This window comes from Lucilia sericata, unplaced genomic scaffold (genome assembly GCF_015586225.1).
Source record: "Lucilia sericata isolate MDLA Ls3-8-SP2 unplaced genomic scaffold, ASM1558622v1 Contig000190F_arrow, whole genome shotgun sequence".
In the NCBI taxonomy this organism is placed as follows: Eukaryota; Metazoa; Arthropoda; class Insecta; order Diptera; family Calliphoridae; genus Lucilia; species Lucilia sericata.
This window is the reverse complement of record NW_023994218.1, coordinates 379,609-398,761: the sequence shown is the minus strand read 5'-3', so window position 1 is coordinate 398,761 and position 19,153 is coordinate 379,609. Positions and strand designations below refer to the sequence as shown.

At 29.8% G+C, this 19,153-nt stretch overlaps 1 protein-coding gene across 5 annotated transcripts in view; it reads right to left on the bottom strand.

Annotated features, from left to right (window-relative positions):
* Positions 1 to 336: 336 nt before the first annotated feature.
* Positions 337 to 19,153, bottom strand: part of LOC119601789 — a 137,285-nt gene continuing 118,468 nt past the window's right edge. For all 5 annotated transcript variants that reach the window (XM_037952928.1, XM_037952929.1, XM_037952931.1 and 2 more), the window contains exon 6: positions 337 to 640. In XM_037952928.1, coding sequence (XP_037808856.1) covers positions 407 to 640 — 234 coding nt within the window. In that variant the 3' untranslated portion in view covers positions 337 to 406. The remainder of the gene's footprint in view (positions 641 to 19,153) is intronic.

Below are 19,153 nucleotides of genomic sequence, written 5' to 3'. Positions count from 1 at the left end.
GACCTTTTCAAAAATGTTTACAAAATAAAAATCAATTGTAGCGAGTTATTTTGTTTTTCTTTTCGGTTTCTCTCAACCATTTATCAAAAAAATCGAACATAAAGGTTTCTCTCAGTGATAAACTGCAAAAACACTATTATAAATGGTGATCACAGCAATTAACCTTATGAAAACAAAGTGGACCCGTTATTTTCAGTCTCTGATTTGAAGAGTTTCATTATTTTGTCGATCTTAATTTCTCACTGAAAAAGTTATGATTTAAACCCATATTTTATTGAAAACCCCCAAAAAGCAATTTTGTTTATATTTTTCAAACCCCAATATTTTAGAGAAATATTTCAAGCGAAGCAACATCAATTCGATATTTTATTTAATTAAAAGATTCAGAGATTACATAAACAATCAATTATTCAACATTTTCATTATTCGAAGACAGCGACAATATTTTCTTTAAGTTTTGTTTTCGTTTCTCGCGTTCGTTTTGTTTATTAGTCATACTCGTAATTTCTTCCTCTAAATCATGTAGACGTGCCTTTGTTGCATTTACTCTACGTGATGCTTCGTAATCATCTTCAGCTTTTTCCTTTATAGAAACATTATCGTAAACATATTTGGAACGAACGGACACACTCGAAACAGCCTGAAATAAAGTAGATAAAATCGGTTAATAATAAGTTTTATTAATTTAATAATATTATCTAGATTACACTTTTATCATGGTACCCGAGGTGACCAACCGTCGATCGGTTAATCAATTTCGAATAACGGATAAACCGAACAATTTGTATTAATTAACCGATTAATAAAAACTTACTATTTAACGGTAAAAATTATGTATATATAAAATTCAATACATATCTTTATAATTAATTTTCTACCTTTATTTAGTACTTTATTTTTTTGAATAATGAAGAAAATTCATTTGATTATATTTATATCAATTCTTCTGAAACATTTTAAAAATTTGTTCTGATTTACCTATTTTTAGAATTACCTATCACATAATTTACCAATTCGTACAGAAACACTTCAGCTTCATGAACAGCAATCTTAGAAATAATGATATCGTCTTTATTTCTAAACAGAGGAAAAAATATATACATGCCTGGTACCAAATTGATACAAATTGTTTTAATAATATCCATTGTCAAGTATATACATACATACAACAACAACATGTAATGTAGACCACGCAACTTTGTCAACATTGCAACAATTAGTTGCCGCAATCTAAACTTTATGCACATCCGTTGTCTAAATGTTAACAAACGAGTTAAGCTCACTATTGGCAACGCATTTAGAGCTTACCACGTTTGTTAACTTAATTTGGTATCAGGCATGTATATTTATTTTCCCTCTGTGTACAACCAGTTTTGAGGAATACTTTTGTGTTTCTTAAGTATTTCTAACGCACAACAGGCCCGATAGAGGCTTAGGTGTATTTCTTCGGATTTGATGTATGTATATATTTACATCCTCCTTTCAAACAAGAAAAATATTATAAAAGAGCAATAAAACTTATAAAAAACATCCAGTTCCCTTTCATTTGATTAACCGAATAATTTTGAATTACCTGATTATTAACCGGTTAACATAAAACCTCAAATAATTAATTGTCGAATAAACCGAATAATACAAAAACCCGAATAATTGGATACCCTAGTCAGGGGTCCGCAAAGTAGGATACCTCGTGTGTATCAAATTTTTAAAGCGATTCTATTTCCCCGTTCGTGTTCCGATATAAAAAAATTCCTACATATGTATGTAGAATCTCCTAATCGAGAACTATAACAAATCTCATAGCTTAAAAGATATTCGCATTAAACTAACCTACTCCCAGATTTTCTATTTTTTTATTGGACTACAACAACTACTTAAAAATCATGGCTGAAACCAAAGTTATAAAATCATTTCAATTTAAAAAATTCCAAAACGACCATTTTTTGCTACGTTTTTAGGAAACAAAAAATTTTTTTCTTTTAAAGTTATCTTAAATATTTCTAATAGCCCGTTTACACTGCAACAAAATCTAGTACTTATGAGATTTCGAGACAAATCTAGTTGATTTTAACTAGATTTCCCATACAAAACCAAATCAACTTCGTAACTAGATTTCGTTAAAATCTACTCAAAATCTAATAGTTTTTTAAACAATACTAAAAAATACGACGCTGCTCAAGAAACAAACAAAAAAATAAAATAAAGTGAAAAACGTGAATAAAAAGTTAATTTAAAATAAAAGATAATGTTATATTTAAATATCTATTTTTTATTATAAATAAAATTTTAATAAATTTTCTTCTTATTTTTCATATCAAACAAAATTTCAAGAAATATTAGAAAAAATTAAATCTTCTTATATGTCAAAAATAGTAAGTGTAAACGGTATAGATTTGTAAAACTATTTCAAATTAAATCTACGAGATTTCGTGTATGTGTAAACGAAACTTAGTTAGGTTTATTAAACAATTTTAGTCAAAATTCACGATAAACGTATTCAAATAGCAAACAATAAGATGATTTTTAACAACTTTTTTTCTCAGAAAAAGCTTTTTCGGTAATTTTAGGTTTATAGCGAAAACTAATTATAGTTTCTTTTAAATTAAAATCTAAAAATTCTAATTTTAACGTTTACAAATTTGTAAATAAAATCCCAGAAAATTTTTAAACGATTATATTTTGGGAAAAAACTCAAATATAGGCATTATTGGATTAAAGCATGAATATGCTTTGAATATGTATTTGACTATATGACCAGCACTATTTTTAGACAATTTGGAAATGTCCGTCTGTCAACCAAATGATGGACAAAATCATTTTGCCTTTTTAAAAGTTTGGTGGTTAAATCCCAGGAAAAACTTCGCTTACTATGGCTACTATGAACTACTTTTTTACTGACTCACCCACGTATTCATAAAGATATTAATCGCTTATTTTAGGTTTATTACGCACATTTACTATACAAAATTCCAAAAATAAACCATCAACAACTTTATTAAGCATTTATGAATATGGGGATTACTTTGTAGTTAAAATCCAAAAAAAAACATACAAACAAAGCAATAAAACAGAAAAGAAAATAGCATTTGTATATAAAAACCATAGATTAAAATTACTAATATATTATTAACCAAAATGCACATTTTCTCATATGCATACGTATGCAATATTAAAATGTAAACATATTTTATCTAAATAATGTATTTAATTGCTTCCATTTAAAATATTTGTAGTATTTTTGCGAAAAATATTTTCCCATACAAGCTATTGCATATTGCAGCTTACATACAAATATAAAATTTTTTCATACGCAATATATTTCACAGCAACTCGCTAACATATTTAAAATGCCTACATACATATATTTTATATTGCTTGCCTGTAATATCAAAATATTTTCCTACACAAATTATTCAAAGTCAAAAATATTTAAGCCATGCAGGCAAAAATGTACGAACTTGAAATGTGCACAAGCAGAGCATATATGTGACGACGAAAATACTAAATAAAACGATAGTCGCTGCTATGACGTTGTAATATTTTTACTACAAAATATAAATATAATTTAATATAATTAGAAAAATTTATTTAATTAGAAAATATGTATGTACATGAAATGACAATTTCATTTGTGAGTAGGTATTAATTATTTTTTGTGGATATTAAATGTAAAATTTGTATTTATTCGTGTTGATTGTATCAAGATAACAAAAAAATGTGTTAGTTGCATTAAAAAGTGTATGTTTAGAAAAAACGATCTAGATTTTTACAGGAAATATGTATGCACATACATATGTATATGTAAAATGTAAAGGTGGTATTAGACGACATGTATTTTACATATGTACTGTCAAAATTTCCATCTGTAAAAGTTGTACATATGAAACATTGCATATGTAAAATACATGTGGAAATACATATGTAATTTTTTCGATTAGAGCGTGCTCTATTTTCGTTTAATAAACAAAACAGCTGTTTTGCTTTGAAATAAAATTTTTTGAAAAAAGTAAATTAAAGAAAATGAATAAAGAACATTAAAAAGTAAGTATTTTTTAATTTTTAATAAACTAATTTATAATTTTAACAATTTTTACACATTAAAAAGACAGCTGTGATTACATTTATAGGTTATGTCATACGGAAAAACACAGACAGGTGTGATAGCATATGGATAAAAAAAAGTGACAGTAAATATGTAAAATACATGTCGTCTAATATCACCTTAAGTTGTAAAAAAATCCATTCAAAAATGCAGAAAATTGTTATTTATAATTTTATACGTATTGTTTGTAACAGGATAATAAAGCCCCCTTCACACGAGCACACAAGTAATATGATCTGTCAAAATTTTGTGTAGAAGAGAACGGATGGGATCGTCTAAAATCATCACACATTGAGTGAGAATACGGATGGGAAATTTGACAGTCGTATGGTTCTCTTCATTTTTTGAAAGGTTTAAAAAAACAAGCAAGTCGCATTTGATCAGGGATGTATTTTAATGTAAACACATACAAAAAAAGTGAAACAGCTGTCTCATCTTACTTTGTTATTGTTTTATACCAATCGTGTAAACATAAAAAATATAAATCATACGACTTTAATTCTCTTTTTGCCATACGGATGGAATTTCATTTTACTTTTTCATTACACTTGTCGTACGTAAAGTGTGATCGTCTGAAGGGCCCTTAAGACATATAAAGCAAGAAACGTCGTAGTGTCTATGAAATGACTATTGTAGGATAAAATAATGAAGGAAGTTATAGGTATCTTAGAAATTTGTAACAGGAGAGCAAATAAAAGATAAGATGCGGAGAGGGGACATGAAATCATAAAATTTTGTTTTTGTAGTTTTACATTGTGAAAGGTTAAAATAACAAAAATGTATGATTGTATGTATGTATATTTTTTTAAATACATAGACATGTATGTACATGTGAATTTTTCATACATACATAAATATGTATATACATATGTGTGACATTTCCCAGTTGGCCAGATCGTTATTGACGACGTCTGCATCGATGATGTCTGCAGGAATTTTCCAAATTTGTCCTGTATAAAATGCAATTTAAGACAACTTTAATAACAAAGTCCTCCAATTTGCCGTGTTTTGAGCTTAATAGTAGACAGCATAATGACAATTTTTTTTTATTTGTCGTGAATAAGATATTATTGAGGACAGTATGATCGACAATCGCATGAAAATTGTCGTGTTTGAGGTTACATTTACGACAAGATGAGCGACAATGTCTTGAACTTGTCTTTATTTAACCATCTTTAAAGAAAAACTTATCGACAACTTCATGTGTGTTGTCATGTTTCAAACTATATTGACGACGAAATGAGCGACAGTGTCATTAAGTTTTTGATTCAAAGAATATTTATTGAGGACAACAAAGACAACATTTGTAAAAATTTGTCGTGTTTCTATCAGTGTGACCATTTTGGAATTTTTGCAGCTAGATTTAGCATTTTTTATTTTGATTTAGCTGTAAAATTTTAATTTAGCATTTGGCATTTTATTTAGCATTTTTATAAAATATTTTTAGCTTTTTTTGCAATTTTAGTATATAAACAAAAAAAGACAAATTTTTGCAAAAAAGATTTATTTATATTGGAAATAGGTTTAACCGGAAAAAATCAGAATTAAATGTCTACCCAAACACAAGCAACAAGAAATATGAGAAATGTAATAATTTACACTGTAATTCAAAATAATGCAAAAAGATTCATTAAGATAAATAACTGAAAATTACGCCAATACAAGTGAATACTTTAAAATGTTGTATTCTAAAATATTTTTCTGGAACCCAATACTTTTTTAAATTCGAGGTGATAGAAATAATTCAAGAGATTTCATATATTTTTACAAATACGTTCAGTACGCTATTTTACAAACTAATACTTTTTGTTTGCTCCCGGAATGAAACATATAATTTTGGAAAAGGTTATGTATGACGGTTAATTAACAAATTTTATTTTTTCCTATACGAAATAAAGAGGTTTTAATTTTTATCATTCTTCAGGAGTTCTTGTTAATTTATTGAAAAAAATCAATAATATATAATTAAGACTTTCTCATCCTACTTTCTGTTCTTTTTATTTTTACCAAATTTTTAGTAATTTTGTTGTCACGTTTTTTTTTTAATAAAAAAAAATACATAAATTTCGAAAATATTATTGACAATTTATTCCAGAATTACAAACTTACGGATTTGAATATATCTCTCAATTCATTTCATACATTCTCATATATATTTTTCCGAAAAAATCTTGGAAGTATGAGTTATAAACCTGACATCTATTCACCGATATTTAAAATTATTTCAACGGAATTTTCAATATTTTTGTGACATGAAAACCATTTTTAAAGTGTTTTGAGGAAGACAAATAGAATTGTTTATATAAAAAAAGTAAAACTAGAAATATTATACTTTTCCTTTCGAAAACACATATAGGTTTTATACCATGAGCAACTAGTGTAATTAATAGAGTTTTAATGTAATTTTTGCATTCAGAAATATTTTAAAGTTAGAGACATTACATATTGCTAAATTTACAAAAACTTTGAAATAATTTTTAGCATTTCTGTTTATTTTAATACCACGGAATTTAATTTTTTACCCTACTCCACTATACTACGTTTGAGTATACTAATCGGTTAAGAATCATTTTCTGAATCGATTAAGCCATGTAAGTCTGACCGTCTAGTAGAGGTTGAAATTTTCAAAATAATAAGCACGTATGCTTTTTGATCCAATGACATAACCTTTTAAAAATGGTTAAAGTCCGTCCTTTATTTTACCTAGCCCCCATACATATACAAATGTATAAAGCCTTTCTCAGAAAATTAGTTAAAATATATCGGAACCAAGGTTCAATTTAACATAAATGCTTTATTACGAAAAATAAATCAAATTTTATACTCATATGGTTAACCACGGCAGAATATACTTTCTTACTTGATATAAATTACAATGAATTTCAGTTACAAATTAATATGAATTGTTCATAAAAACACTTAAAAAATTTTAGCATTTTTTTTTTTTTGCTTTTTAAAATCAATTTAGCATTTTTTCTAGCATTATTTTGGATGGGATTTAGCCGAAACATTTTTTGAGACCTGGTCACACTGGTTTCTATCCTCACTTAGAATTAGATGTTGTTGTCAATACATTTTTTTAGTTTTTTCTATGAAAAAATTTTAAATAACTGTTCTTTAACGTCTTACAACAAAACAAATATAAAAAGAGACTATAAATCATTCATTCGTGTTTTTAAAGTGCCAGTGAAAGGTTGTATTCAAGTGTTTTGTGTTGAAAATAAATAATATTAATTATTTAATAACTATTATAGAGGTAAGTGTACAATATATTTATATAATAATATATAATACTTGTTAAAAGTATAGAAAATAATATGCCAAAATCATTGCGTCGGGAAATAGCGCGTAAAAAGCGGGAATATTTAAAAAGAGTTCTAATAGTATGAATAATAACAATAATTTTATTACAGAATCAACTAAATCAGAGGGATACACCTATGATACATTTATAAAGGATCTGCGTTTATCGTTGCATCGCTTCAAGAATACAATAAATAGATCAAATTCAAGAAAGAAAATCGAAGATAATGAAGAAAATGATGATATTTTGCCATAAAACCATATTTTCCTGAAGTTAGTTTTGATACAAATTCTTTAAAAACAAAACCTGATGAAATGTTCAAATTAATTTTATTTTATTATACATATGTATTAATTTTTATTTTATTGTTTAAATAAATATATTACATATACATATGGGGCATTTCACGTCAAGTGAACCAACTTTTGAAATCGATGTCTTCCGATCGCGATGAAATTTGCACCATAGTTAGTTCTATTGGATAGTAATTCAGACACAATTTTTCAACAAGATCGCTCGTGAACTTTCTAAGTTAGAGGCGGTCAAAATTTGACATTTTGGCCATGCAGGTTTTTTTTCTCATCCATGTAACTTATTACCTATTGTTCTTAGCAAAATGTGTCCCAAATAGTTTAGATAGCTATTTATGCAATCTTTCGAAAAAAAAATTAAAAAAATTTAATAAAATATTTTTGATTTTTTTTTTTTTAAATCAAAAACATTTTTGACTTTTTTTCAAAATGGGCCCATTTTTTTTTTTTTTTTTTTTAGAAAGCTTAAGTCTTTTCCTAAGCGGCCTACATGGTCGCTTAGTGGGATGCGAGTGGGATATCTATCAAAAAAAAATATTTTGTAACTCAAGATTTAAAGTTTTTGAATTTTTTTGCAAAATCAAAAACTTTGTTGACTTGTTTTAAAAAAATGGACCCATTTTTTAATTTTTTTTTTTTGCTCAGAAGAAAATTTATGTGTTTTCCTTTAACACCCTTTTTGGCGCTTAGTGGGATGCGAGTGGGATATCTATCAAAAAAATGTTTTGTAACTCAAGACATATAATTTTTTACTTTTTTTTGAAAAATCAAAAACTTTTTTGACTTTTTTTCCAAAATGGACTCTTTTTTTATTATTTTTTTTTTTTTCTCAAAAGAAAGCTTAGGTCTTTTCCTTTAAAACCTTTTTGGTCGCTTAGTGGGATGCGAGTGGGATACCTATAAAAAAATATTTTGTAACTCAAGATTTAAAATTTTTGAATTTTTTTGCAAAATCAAAAACTTTGTGACTTTTTTTAAAAAAATGGACCCATTTTTTAATTTTTTTTGCTCAGAAGAAAGCTTATGTGTTTTCCTTTAACACCCTTTTTGTCGCTTAGTGGGATGCAAGTGGGATATCTAAAAAAAAAAACGTTTTGTAACTCAAGACATACAATTTTTTACTTTTTTTTGAAAAATCAAAAACTTTTTTGACTTTTTTTTTCCAAAATGGACTCTTTTTTATTAATTTTTTTTCTCAAAAGAAAGCTTAGGTCTTTTCCTTTAAAACCTTTTTTGTCGCTTAGTGGGATGCGAGTGGGATATCTATCAAAATAAATGTTTTGTAACTCAAGACAAATGTTTTTAAATTGATTTTTTTCATATTTGTGTGTAAACCTTAAAACTAGACACATTAGCCTTTCCGATGGTATGTAACATACCCAACTAAAATTTCATAGCCTCGATACTGTAATACCCATAATATGTTAACCTCAGGAATAAAAATCACTTTTTTTCTATGGAAATGTTGAATAATTTAATTTTGTTATTTATTTGTAATAAGAATTAATTTAATAATAATAATAATAATAATAATAATAATAATAATAATAATAATAATAATAATAATAATAATAATAAAAAGATGAATAATTTAGTAAAATTTAATCTTAATCACAATAGATCAATTTATATAATAACTATTTTTACACTTAATTTATGAAGTTTTTAAATTTTCAAATATCCATACTTTTATCCTCCTTATTTGTCACCTTTATTAGCTGCTTTTTTTGGTCAATCCTTTCTTGGCGTTATTATATTCAGCACCTGATATTTTAACAATGAAAATCACGTGCGCTGAAAACTACCTCTAGGATTGACTAAAAAAGCCGTAAGATACAAAACTCAGACAAATTTTGGGGGTGGAAAATTAATAGCGATCGGCCTCATATTGCACCCCTCCAGTGGCTATTATCGGTCAGTTGTTGTGGTTTTTATTTTTAAGGTTTTAGAAACACTTACACACAAATATGAAAAAAATCAATTTAAAAACATTTGTCTTGAGTTACAAAACATTTATTTTGATAGATATCCCACTCGCATCCCACTAAGCGACAAAAAAGGTTTTAAAGGAAAAGACCTAAGCTTTCTTTTGAGAAAAAAAATTAATAAAAAAAGAGTCCATTTTGGAAAAAAAAGTCAAAAAAGTTTTTGATTTTTCAAAAAAAAGTAAAAAATTGTATGTCTTGAGTTACGAAACATTTTTTTTATAGATATCCCACTTGCATCCCACTAAGCGACAAAAAGGGTGTTAAAGGAAAACACATAAGCTTTCTTCTGAGCAAAAAAAATTAAAAAATGGGTCCATTTTTTTAAAAAAAAGTCACAAAGTTTTTGATTTTGCAAAAAAATTCAAAAATTTTAAATCTTGAGTTACAAAATATTTTTTTATAGGTATCCCACTCGCATCCCACTAAGCGACCAAAAAGGTTTTAAAGGAAAAGACCTAAGCTTTCTTTTGAGAAAAAAAAAATAATAAAAAAAGAGTCCATTTTGGAAAAAAAGTCAAAAAAGTTTTTGATTTTTCAAAAAAAAGTAAAAAATTATATGTCTTGAGTTACAAAACATTTTTTTATAGATATCCCACTCGCATCCCACTAAGCGACAAAAAGGGTGTTAAAGGAAAACACATAAGTTTTCTTCTGAGCAAAAAAAAAATTAAAAAATGGGTCCATTTTTTTAAAACAAGTCAACAAAGTTTTTGATTTTGCAAAAAAATTCAAAAACTTTAAATCTTGAGTTACAAAATATTTTTTTTGATAGATATCCCACTCGCATCCCACTAAGCGACCATGTAGGCCGCTTAGGAAAAGACTTAAGCTTTCTAAAAAAAAAAAAAAAAAATGGGCCCATTTTGAAAAAAAGTCAAAAATGTTTTTGATTTAAAAAAAAAAAATCAAAAATATTTTATTAAATTTTTTTAATTTTTTTTTTCGAAAGATTGCATAAATAGCTATCTAAACTATTTGGGACACATTTTGCTAAGAACAATAGGTAATAAGTTACATGGATGAGAAAAAACACCTGCATGGCCAAAATGTCAAATTTTGACCGCCTCTAACTTAGAAAGTTCACGAGCGATCTTGTTGAAAAATTGTGTCTGAATTACTATCCAATAAAACTAACTATGGTGCAATTTTCATCGCGATCGGAAGACATCGATTTCAAAAGTTGGTTCACTTGACGTGAAATGCCCCATATGTATATTCTTTTATATATAAATTCTATTAATTTTTCTATATATACATACATATGTATGTGTATTTATATTGAAATCAATAAAAAATATATAAAACTCTTAATATATATTAATTTTTACAAAAAGAAATTATTTGGTGAAAATGTAAGTATTTTGTCGCCCAAATTGTCGTCGATGATCATGTTATTGTTGTTTCCACTATACTGTCACCGACGATACTATGGAAGGATACTGTTGCTAATCAGTCGTCAATGACAAGGTAGCAAAAAATTCGTTTATATATTCGTCGATGACAAGTTTAACCACATTGTTACTTATCTGTTCGTCAACGACAATATGCAGGTAATGTCGCTCATATTGTCGGACACGACAAAAGTGCCCTTTGTTCGAAAAAGTCGTCAGTGATTTGCTCCGGCTGTCGCCAACAAGACATTTATGATTTAACACTGTCCTGTACGCAACATCGATGATGTCTTGAAGACATGGCTAACAGGGTTCTATAATTTATTATTACATACTCACAATGATCTTATAATAATGACCCAGTTGGAAAAATGATCGTAGACGACATTGTCTTCGACGATTCATGCAAGACATTTTCGAATTTGTCCCCTATCGCTGAAGTTGGCTAAACGACAATGTGTAAGAAATCTTCGTTAACGACAAGATTAGCGACAAAGACCTGTTCGTTGTCGTCTTTTAAATCCTATTAAAGACGAGATGAGCAACTGTGTCTTTAATATATTCTTCTATAAACGATGTCAAAGACAAGAAGTAAGACAACGCCTTCAAAATAGTCCTGTATCAAACAGAAATAATGAAAAGATGGGCGACAAGGTCTAGAATATTGTCATGTAACTTACTCTGTTGACGACTATATGATCGATAAATTCTTAAGCGTTGTCTTCTGGGCTTTTTTTATGAAGACACCATAGAAGACAATGTCTTTAAAATCGTCATCTATATAAGCTATTGAGAGAATAAACTCGTATATACTTCTCTCTATTAATTATATTACTGACAGTTTAAGATAATATGTCTTCAACGATGTCTTTTAAATAACTCTATTGACGACAGTATGAGCGACTAATCTTAAATATTTTCTTCTAACAAATACACACGATGATGATATGAGCGACAATGTCTTGGATGTTGTCTTATATTGGACTATACTGACGGCAAGATGAGCGACATTGTCTTGCAAGTTGTCCCCTATTTAATTCTATTTGATGAGAGTCAATGTTTCTATGCAGTGTGATTGCCAAAAAAAAATGTATAATAACGGTAAAATAACTGCCATTTGAAAAAAGGGCAAAATAGAAAAGTAAAAACTCATTTGAGTGCGAACAGTTGCATAAGTAAGAGTGTTTTAAAGTGTTTAAAAGTGAAATTAAAAGTGTTATCAAAATATATTTAATTTAATAATAAATACGGAAATGTACTCAAAGCTTTATATGGTGAGTATTTTTAAGACATATTACTTGGCAATAAAAAAACATATCTATAACTTTTTAAAATTCATATTTTTTAAACAGAATCCGCAAAAAAAGAGGGATATACCTACGAGGAATTTATAAAAGATTTAAGAGGTATCTTTCGTAGAATCAAGAATACTTACAATAAGGAAAAAGCTAGACAATACAATAAAGAAAATTCAAATAATTCTCAATAACCCTTTTTATAACAATTAATATGTTTTTAAAAATGTATTCAAATGAAATAAATATTGTTTTTGAATTAAATGTGATATTTTAAAATATTTTTATTCAACTTAAAACATTTTCTTTTAAAAAATAAAGTGAACGACAAAGCTTAGGACATTGTCACTCATGTAATCGTTGACGCCAAAGTGAATGATACTATCATCAATATAGTCGTTAATTACAAAGCTGAGGACATTTTCGCCCATATAATCGTTGACAACAAAGTGGACGATATTGTCGCTTATTTAGTCGTTAACGACAAAGCCCATATAATCGTTGACGACAAAGTGGATGATCTTGTCGCCCATATAATCGTTCACGACAAAGTGGATGATATTGTGGCTTATATAGTCGTTGATGATAAAATGGTGGAATTAATCTATATTTTTGGGTGAAGGACAAACTGAGCGACATTGTCTCTCATCTAGTCGGCCACGATTTTCGCGACACTTGTTCGAAAATGTCGTTGACGATTTGTTCCGGCTGTCCTACATTTGTCTTCCAGGACTTTACATTGTCGTGTACCCATCGTTGAGGATGTCTTAAAGACAAGCCCAACTGGGGAAAGAACAGGCGCAAAGTTAATAAATTTACATACATACATTGTCAACCTTTTGAATTTACATGAGCGAAATAATAATGATATTGCGTTCTCTTCTCACCACCACAAATTTAAAAGTAGAGCAAAAACTGACCTTGCGTAAACCAGCGTTAAGGAATGTGCGTAAAAGAATAAAGTAAGAAAGAGAAGTACTGTTACAGGTCATTTTTATGGCGCATTACGCACAATAAAACACATAAGCGGTGGTGTAGAGAGAGAGTGTGGCGAACTGGCGGACGGGAGGTTCCAAGTTCAACCCCTGTAAGTGTCGACCTTTTATTTTTTCATAAATTGTTCTACAAATAGCTCAACTTACAAAACAACTTATTAGCAGCCAAGAAATAAAGGATTTCTTTTGTAATATCACGAACAAAAATAAGTAATTCTTGTAATAGAAAAGGAAGTAGTCTTTCCTTTGAATCCTACTTACTTTGGGAGTTAAGTTTTTACTGGGATATAATGCCATAAAGTAATTAATCATGTAAATTATATCGATTACTAGCTATACCCAGTGTGCTTTGCTACCCTAAAAGCAATATGTATAAATAAAAAACCCACCTAACGATTTTGAAGATTCTATCTACAATAGTTTTCTAGATTTATAATATGTTACATATGAGAGATGCCAAGCAAATTATTGCAGGTTTCTATTTCTCACCAAGTTCTATCTATCTATGAAAAATTTGAATAATATAAGAGTTTCCAATATGTCATATGTATGTTGTGCCAAACCACCCATTGAAAGTCCGCCCGTTATGCTCTAAATATTCACATGAATGTCAAAGTTCTTCATGATATACGATATAAGAATTTTTCTATTTGATTCATGTGGGGGCTTCAAGTTCTTCGTGCAAAATTTGAAGAATTTAGTTTCACTAGTTTCCTAGATAAACGAATTTTTGTATTTAATTAATACGGGAGGTGCCGCTCCCCTCATGGGTAGTCCGCAAATTTATTACCCAAAATGTTTAAATGGATGTTAAAGTTATTCGTGCATTTTAAGATTCTAACTGGAATAGTTTCCAAGATAAACGAATTTTTGTATTTAAATTATATACTTTTTGTCCTAAATAATCTTATTGACACTAAAGTTGCTCCGACAAAATATTAGAACTCTACGAATTTAATATTTTCTTAATATGGGCGTGGCTCTTCGCCCACTTGGAATTTCAAAATAAAAAGTAGCCTATTACCTATTCCAGACATACAGGAATATGCTGTGAAAATTTGAATAAAATTGGTTCAGCCGTTTAGTAGTCTATAACCTTCAAACATACAAACAAACACACATTCATTTTTATATATAAAGGTTGTTATACTAATCTAAAATATATTCGCCGGCGTTAAAATTAGTCAAATATCAAAGAAAATTATCAATATTTTCAAAAATTTATCAAAAATTACAAGGAAAATAACTAAAAACAAGAAAATGTGCAGCAGTGATGTTTAATTTGTGGCAAAATATCCGTTATACTTTTATATATAATTAGAAATTATATGTTATATTTATACATCTGAACTAAATGAAAATTAATTATAGCCATATATCTATGTTTTTGGAATGCTAACGGTCTTAGCCAACACAAGAATGAAGTAGAACAATTCCTGCTACTTCAGGAAATTGACGTACTACTCGTCTCTGAAACACATTTTACCCCAAAGAATTGTTTCAGAATTAACGGATACTACACTTACGATACAAAACGTCCAAGTGGCAGAGCCTGTGGTGGAACAGCCATTTTAGAGAGAAAAAATATTAGACATTTCCCCATGCCAGAATACAAAAAGGACCATATCCAGGCCACCTCTATAAATATACCTGATTGCAGAGTTACAACATCTTCAATATATTATCCTCCTAGGTATAATGTTAATCGCGAGCAGTTTCTCGATTACTTTAAAACTCTTGGCCCAAAATTCATAGCAGCTGGTGATTATAATGCAAAACATAGATTTTGGGGCTATCGCCTCATTACTCCCAAAGGCAGACAATTGCTAGAAGCAATATCGCATAACAGACTAGATGCCATATCTAGTGGCCAACCTACCTATTGGCCTACAGACCTCAATAAGATTCCCGATCTAACTGACATTGCTGTAATCAAAAATATAAAACGAGAATTTATTTTAGTGATCCCTTCACTGGACCTTTCGTCAGACCACTACAGTTTTAAAATATCTGCTGGACTACCCCAGGGAAGTATTCTAGGTCCATTCCTATATATTTTATATACTTCAGATATTCCAACGTGCGCACTGACGCACACATCTACATTTGCGGATGACACCGTTTTTGTAAGCATACATGATAACCCTTCAATAGCTTCGAAACAACTCCAGTTTTACATCGGCTAATTGGAAAAGTGGATGGACAAATGGAAAATAAAGGTCAATGCAACAAAATGTACCCACGTTAAATTTACTTTAAGACGGGAAAATTGTCCTTCCGTACAGATGTTAGATATCTTGGTATCCACCTTGATCGCCGCTTAAGATGGACTCACAAGCCAAGGTTACACAAATAAATTAAAGTCAGCTCAAATGTACTGGCTAATTGGACCACGGTCAGCTCTAGACTTGGAGTATAAAGTGCTGTTGTACAAAACAGTTGTAAAATCGATATGGCTATAGGGCATTCAACTGTGGGGAACAGCCTCCTCATCTAATGTTGAAAAATTACAAAGAAAGCAGTCAGCACTGTTAAGGTCAATAACAGGTGCCCCGTGGTACATTCGCAATAGTAATATTCATAGGGATCTTAATGTCCCCATAATATGCGAGGAGATCAAATTCTCTTGTTTAATCTACTTGTCGAAACTAATGGATCACCCAAATCCCCTTGCCAGGGAGTTTCTGTCATTTGAGGGTCATAGACTGAGAAGAACGGATACATTGGATTTTGCCAGATTGTAAATTTCTATATAAAAAAGATTCAATAAAGAATAAATAAAATTAAAAAAATATATGTTTATATTTATTTTTCTTAAAATTTCGTTTTTATTGTCAAAAATCTATTACATATAAACAAAAATATGAAATTAAGAAAATCTAATCAACAAATATTTTATCTTAAAACACTAAGAGCATTTTTAGCTGAGGGGACACCAAGTGCGACACGAGCCATGTGACACTAGTTTGTTGGCAAAGGGGGTAAAGAAGAAATTAAAGTAGCAAAAGACACACGAATCGTAATTTGAGGGGTTTTCTTTTTGTCCCTTTTGTTACGCGTTCGTATTTTTGCCAGTTGCTTTATTTTTATTCTGCACTCAAGGAGTGGAGATCGTATGCGATCACTCTAATGCATGACTCAGTGTTGCTACTCGCAATATTTTGAATTTTATTTAAATTTCATTTAATTCAAAAAAAACATTTCAATAATTTGCTTGTTTAGGTTTAGTTGTTTGTATAAAAATATAAATAATTAAATAAATAACTATATAACTAACAATATTTCTCAGCTAAACTCATATTTTATTTATCAATTGGGTGTAATTTCGTCAAATTTGTATAAATTATAAAAAATATATCGTCCCTGTTTTGAATTTTAGTACTATGTGGATTTTTTCGAATTTTTTTTATTGTTGCAAATTGTAGATTTACTGGTTATACTTATGTGTACAAAAACATTTATCGATATCTTAATTGGTTTAGGATTTAGCAAAAGTACCTATGTGATTTCCATATATTAAATGCTCCAACAAATAGTCCTATGCATTTCAAATTATATTGACTTAAATCCTAAAATCGCCATAATATTATATTATTTACACAAGTTAATATAATACCGTAACTAATGGATCATCTCCCGCCCTTTGGTATATTAAATCAACTTAAAATCACTTTATAGGTCGATTCAATCTCGTCCGTCCTTCCTTTAATATTTCTATGGTACTCTTAATTTAAAACACTTGCGGTACTTATATGAAAAAACTTACTTGTTGTATTTCGCATACCGATTTTTATAAAATTTTGTGGGACTAATCTACATATTTGGTAGATTAAGCCCACCAAATTAATTATATATAATTGCAACCTATTTGAAATTTTTCATAGACAGATGCAGTGCTAATAAGTCGAAATTCGAAGAATAAATATGTATTTTCAGCTAATTTATGCAAGAATAGTAATCAAAATATCTCTATAAGTATAAATCTAATTGATATTTTAAGTAACACAGCTAAGGAAAACAAAATAATTCGAAAACAACTGATGATTCGCGAAAATAATCTTTACCAAAATATTGGAAATTATATTCTCTACAAAAGTTGTAGGTACCTACCTAGGATGATAGGAGGATGTATAATACATCAAATCCGAAAAAATACACCTAGGCCACTATCGGCCCTGTTGTGCGCTCCTTATCATAAAAAAACACAGGGAACTGAATGAATTATTTTTCAGCGTTCATAAACTCAGTTTTCTTAACGTAATTCCTAAGAATCTTCCAATCAGTGTTAGTCAGGAATGTTATTTCCGGAATAACATCACTTCCAAGATACTTGGATCTAACTTCGACGAATGCCTGGCAGTGGCAAAGAAAGTGCTCCAGGGTTTCACTGTCCTCCCCACATGCTCTACATTCGTCTGAATCCGCACGTCCAATTTTTGCTGAGATGTGCACGTAATCCTGTGTGTCCACTCAGAATACGTACCATCATACTAACTTTAGACTTGCTCATTTTGAGGAGATTTTTCGTCTTGCTCTCATCAGGGTCACCCCATAGGATCTTCGTGGTTCTACCCACTGTTTCATTATTTCAAGAGGCCTTATGGGATTCTCTCATCCATATTTTTAGTTCAGATTTTGTTGCGTCGAAAGGTTTCGCATTTGTCATGTTAACTGCCTCGAGCCCCTACCCTTTAAATCTATTACATTCGCCCTTTCGTTACTGACTACTCCCGAGTGGGCTGGTTCCCATATGATGTGAACCTTACCTCTGTATTCAGTTAAAGCTTTCTTACAATCCAATATGGTCATAGATTTAATTTTATCGCTTGATATCGCCCTAATTGCCTTCTGGCTATCGGTAAATATATTAAGCGCTGTGGGCACCATATTTATTCTAATCCAATTAACGCATTCCGTTATTGCTCATACTTCTGCCTGGAAGCTTATGTTATGATTTGGTAAACGGTGTTATATTTCTGTTTCTGGGTCTTCAATATAGAACCCCAGCCCCACTTTGTCCCCCAATCTAGAGCCATCCGTGTATTAACGGATTCCTACTGGTATTTGCTCTAATGTTCCGCTTGACCACGACATTCTATCTGGAATCAGCGTTTAAAAATTTCCGACATATTCTGTGTATGGTATACGATCATGCACGTCCGATGATTGTGTATAACCTTCCACTGTGTCCAGTATACATTGATGACGTATCCTATAACCGCTTTTGGCCAGTTAGCCTAAAGTAAAGAGTTTCAATGGGTGGAATATCTAACAACGTTTCCAGAGCCTTGGTTGAAGTAGTACACATGGCACCATTACGCTGAACTCCCTGTAGTAGTTTGATATTGCACTTTTAGTCTAATTGGTCTAATTACACTTTTATAAAGCCAATTTGTCATAGTAGGACTAAGAGCCCATTTCATGCCTATAGTTTTCCTACATATCGCCCAGCACCGATGTGCCTTGTTGATCCTATCCTCTATGTGGTGTCTCCATTTTAATTTCCGGTCGAGGATTACACCTAATTACTTAACTTTGTCTGTCACTGGTATCTTCTTGCCCAGGAAGCAAGGTTCAGTATACGTAAAAATGTTTGTCTTTCTCGTGAAAAGAAAGATTTCCGTTTTTGCCGGGTTAACATTGAGGCCTCTCGGTTGAGCCCAGCTTAAGGCCATATTCAGAGCCTCCTCAGCTCTTCTACACAAGTAATTTGGATCCTTTCCCTTTAAAAGTTTTACGACAGGTCTAAGTCCTTTCTCGGTTAGGG